Raw genomic sequence first — 2,535 nt, forward strand, 5'->3', positions numbered from 1 at the left:
AAGGGGAGCCCTTCCCTGGGTAATGAGTAGCCTGGGCAAGCAGCATGCTTCAAAAAATATTGGAAAAATGAGCTCTTTCTAGTGATGTGGTAGAGTGATGTCACTTAGTAGAACTTGAAACAAGAGCAAAAGAAGAAGCAATGACATAGGAAATCTTATGCGATCATCTAAGATCTGATGCTCAAAAGATACTGTGGGACGTGGAGCAGAGAAGGAACAGAAGCTCTTTCAAGGCACTTATCATAGCTGTAACTAGTAATTAACCATGTGATTGGCTTTTTAAAAATATTTATTTATTAATTTGTCTCTTCTGGGTCTCAGTTGCCACATAGGGAATCTTCGTTGCAGTATGTGGGATCTAGTCCCCTGACCAGGGATTAAATTCAGGCTCTCTGCATTGGGAGTACAGAGTCTTAACCACTAGACCACCAGGGAACGCCTATGTGGTTGCTTTTAAACCTACCATCCTTCTACTAGAATTTAAGCCTTGTAAAGGCAGGGCCCTTATGCGCCTTATTTACCTTCTCACAGCCTTGTGCACTGTAGGTACTTACTAAATACATTATGGAAGAAGGAAGGAGAAAATTGTGGGTTAAGATGGAAGAATGATAGCCCCAGTCCTCTAAACTCAGTCATAAATGATTTGGATTGCAATCGTAGAGTGAACTATACAGAAATCTCCTTCCAAACTTCTGTTTTATCTAGTTTCCAGATGCTCTGACTGCCTGTCTCCCTGGCATATAGCTCTCTCCCACCATGTATGCCACAGCCTGTAATGGATCAAAAGACTCTTCACCCATCTTCTACCTGGTGGGCATCCCCTCTCTACAGGACGTCTTCTTCCTCCCTGTCTTCTTCATCTTCTTGTCCTTCTACCTGCTTATCCTGGTGGGAAATGCCCTGATCTTGGTGGCCGTGGTGATAGAGCCCAGACTCCATAAGGCCATGTACTTCTTCCTGATCAACCTCTCAGCCCTGGATATCCTTCTCACCACATCCACTGTCCCAAAGATGCTATCCCTCCTCTTACCTGGGGATCACTACCTCAGCTTCTCTGCCTGCTTCCTGCAGATGTACCTCTTCCACAGCTTCTCCTGCTCTGAAGCCTTCATCCTGGTGGTCATGGCCTATGACCGCTATGTGACTATCTGCCGCCCGCTGCATTACCCTGTGTTCATGACCCCGCAGACCAATGCTGCCCTGGCAGCCAGTGCCTGGCTCACCGCCCTCCTTCTGCCCATCCCAGCAGTGGTGCAGACCTCCCACATGGCTTTTGACAGCACTGTTTACATATACAACTGCTTCTGTGACCACTTAGCTGTGGTCCAGGCCTCCTGCTCTGACACCAGCCCCCAGACCTTCATGGGCTTCTGCATAGCCATGGTGGTGTCCTTCCTGCCCCTTCTCCTGGTGCTTCTCTCCTATGCCCACATTCTGGCCTCAGTGCTTCGCATCAGCTCCCGAGAAGGACGCTCCAAAGCCTTCTCCACCTGCAGCTCCCACCTCCTGGTGGTTGGCACCTACTACTCATCCATTGCCATAGCCTATGTGGCCTACAGGGCTGACCTGCCCCTCGACTTCCACATCGTGGGCAACGTGGTGTTTGCTATTCTCACACCTGTCCTCAACCCTCTCATCTACACGCTGAGGAACAAGGATGTCAAAGCAGCCATCACCAAAATATCATGTCCTCAAGACCTAGGGCATTCTGAGGACCTTTGATCCTTAGATATGGTTAATCCTGCATCCAGGATACCTGTGTGTTAAGAAGAGAGAATGCCATAAAAAATTTTTGAAGGAAAGAATGACTTGTAGCAGGACCAAAAATGCAGTATTGGAGCTTCCCTTTCCAAAATTAATGAAAAGCTAAGTAATGAAATCAATCCTTTTGTGGAAAGAAATAAGAATGTCAGATACAGTATGTAAAGCATCTTCTGAAAAGTATCAATTAGATTTTTTTAACATAATAGGTCTAAAGTAAGAATAAGGACAGCAATGCACACAAAGTAGTTATTAAGACATAGATAGACACGTAGATCAATGAAAAACAGCAGAGAGCCCAGAAACAGACCCTTGACTATATGGGCAATTGATATTTAAATAACACTGTAGATCAGTGTATGATAGTATTAGAACTATCAGATATCCACATGTCAAAAGATGAAATTTGTCTCTTACCTCAAACACACAAAAATCAATCTCAACTTAAATAGGAAAGGCGGAACTATACAACTGTGTAGGAGACTATAGTCTTGATCTTGGAGAAGAAAAGTATTTCTTAAGTAAGATATTTAAAACTCTAAATGTAGAGAAAAAAAGCATAAATTTGACTGCTTTAAAATGTAAAATTTTTATTCATCCAAAGGCATCATAAATAGACTGGAAAGCCGGTCTACAGAACAAAAGAAGTAATTTCTTATGTATATCACCAACAAAAAGACTCAAGATTCATAGCCAGGATATACAGAAAATCAAATCAGTTTTTAAAACAGGTAGTCAAGCCATTAAAAAAAAATACAGCTACAGCAAAAAACT

General features: G+C 43.4%; 1 protein-coding gene across 1 annotated transcript; it reads left to right on the plus strand.

Moving 5' to 3' along the window:
* The first annotated feature begins 756 nt into the window (after positions 1 to 756).
* On the plus strand, positions 757 to 1,722 carry LOC102287930 (olfactory receptor 2AT4). Its single transcript, XM_005903237.3, has one exon. It carries the CDS (start codon positions 757 to 759, stop codon positions 1,720 to 1,722), a length of 966 nt encoding a protein of 321 aa, XP_005903299.2.
* The last annotated feature ends 813 nt before the right edge of the window (positions 1,723 to 2,535 follow it).

The sequence above is a fragment of the Bos mutus genome, chromosome 15 (assembly GCF_027580195.1).
Source record: "Bos mutus isolate GX-2022 chromosome 15, NWIPB_WYAK_1.1, whole genome shotgun sequence".
In the NCBI taxonomy this organism is placed as follows: domain Eukaryota; kingdom Metazoa; phylum Chordata; class Mammalia; order Artiodactyla; family Bovidae; genus Bos; species Bos mutus.

Coding starts and splice junctions, on each gene's coding strand:
- LOC102287930 (XM_005903237.3), top strand. CDS start 757: ATGTATGCCACAGCCTGTAATGGATCAAAAGACTCTTCACCCATCTTC.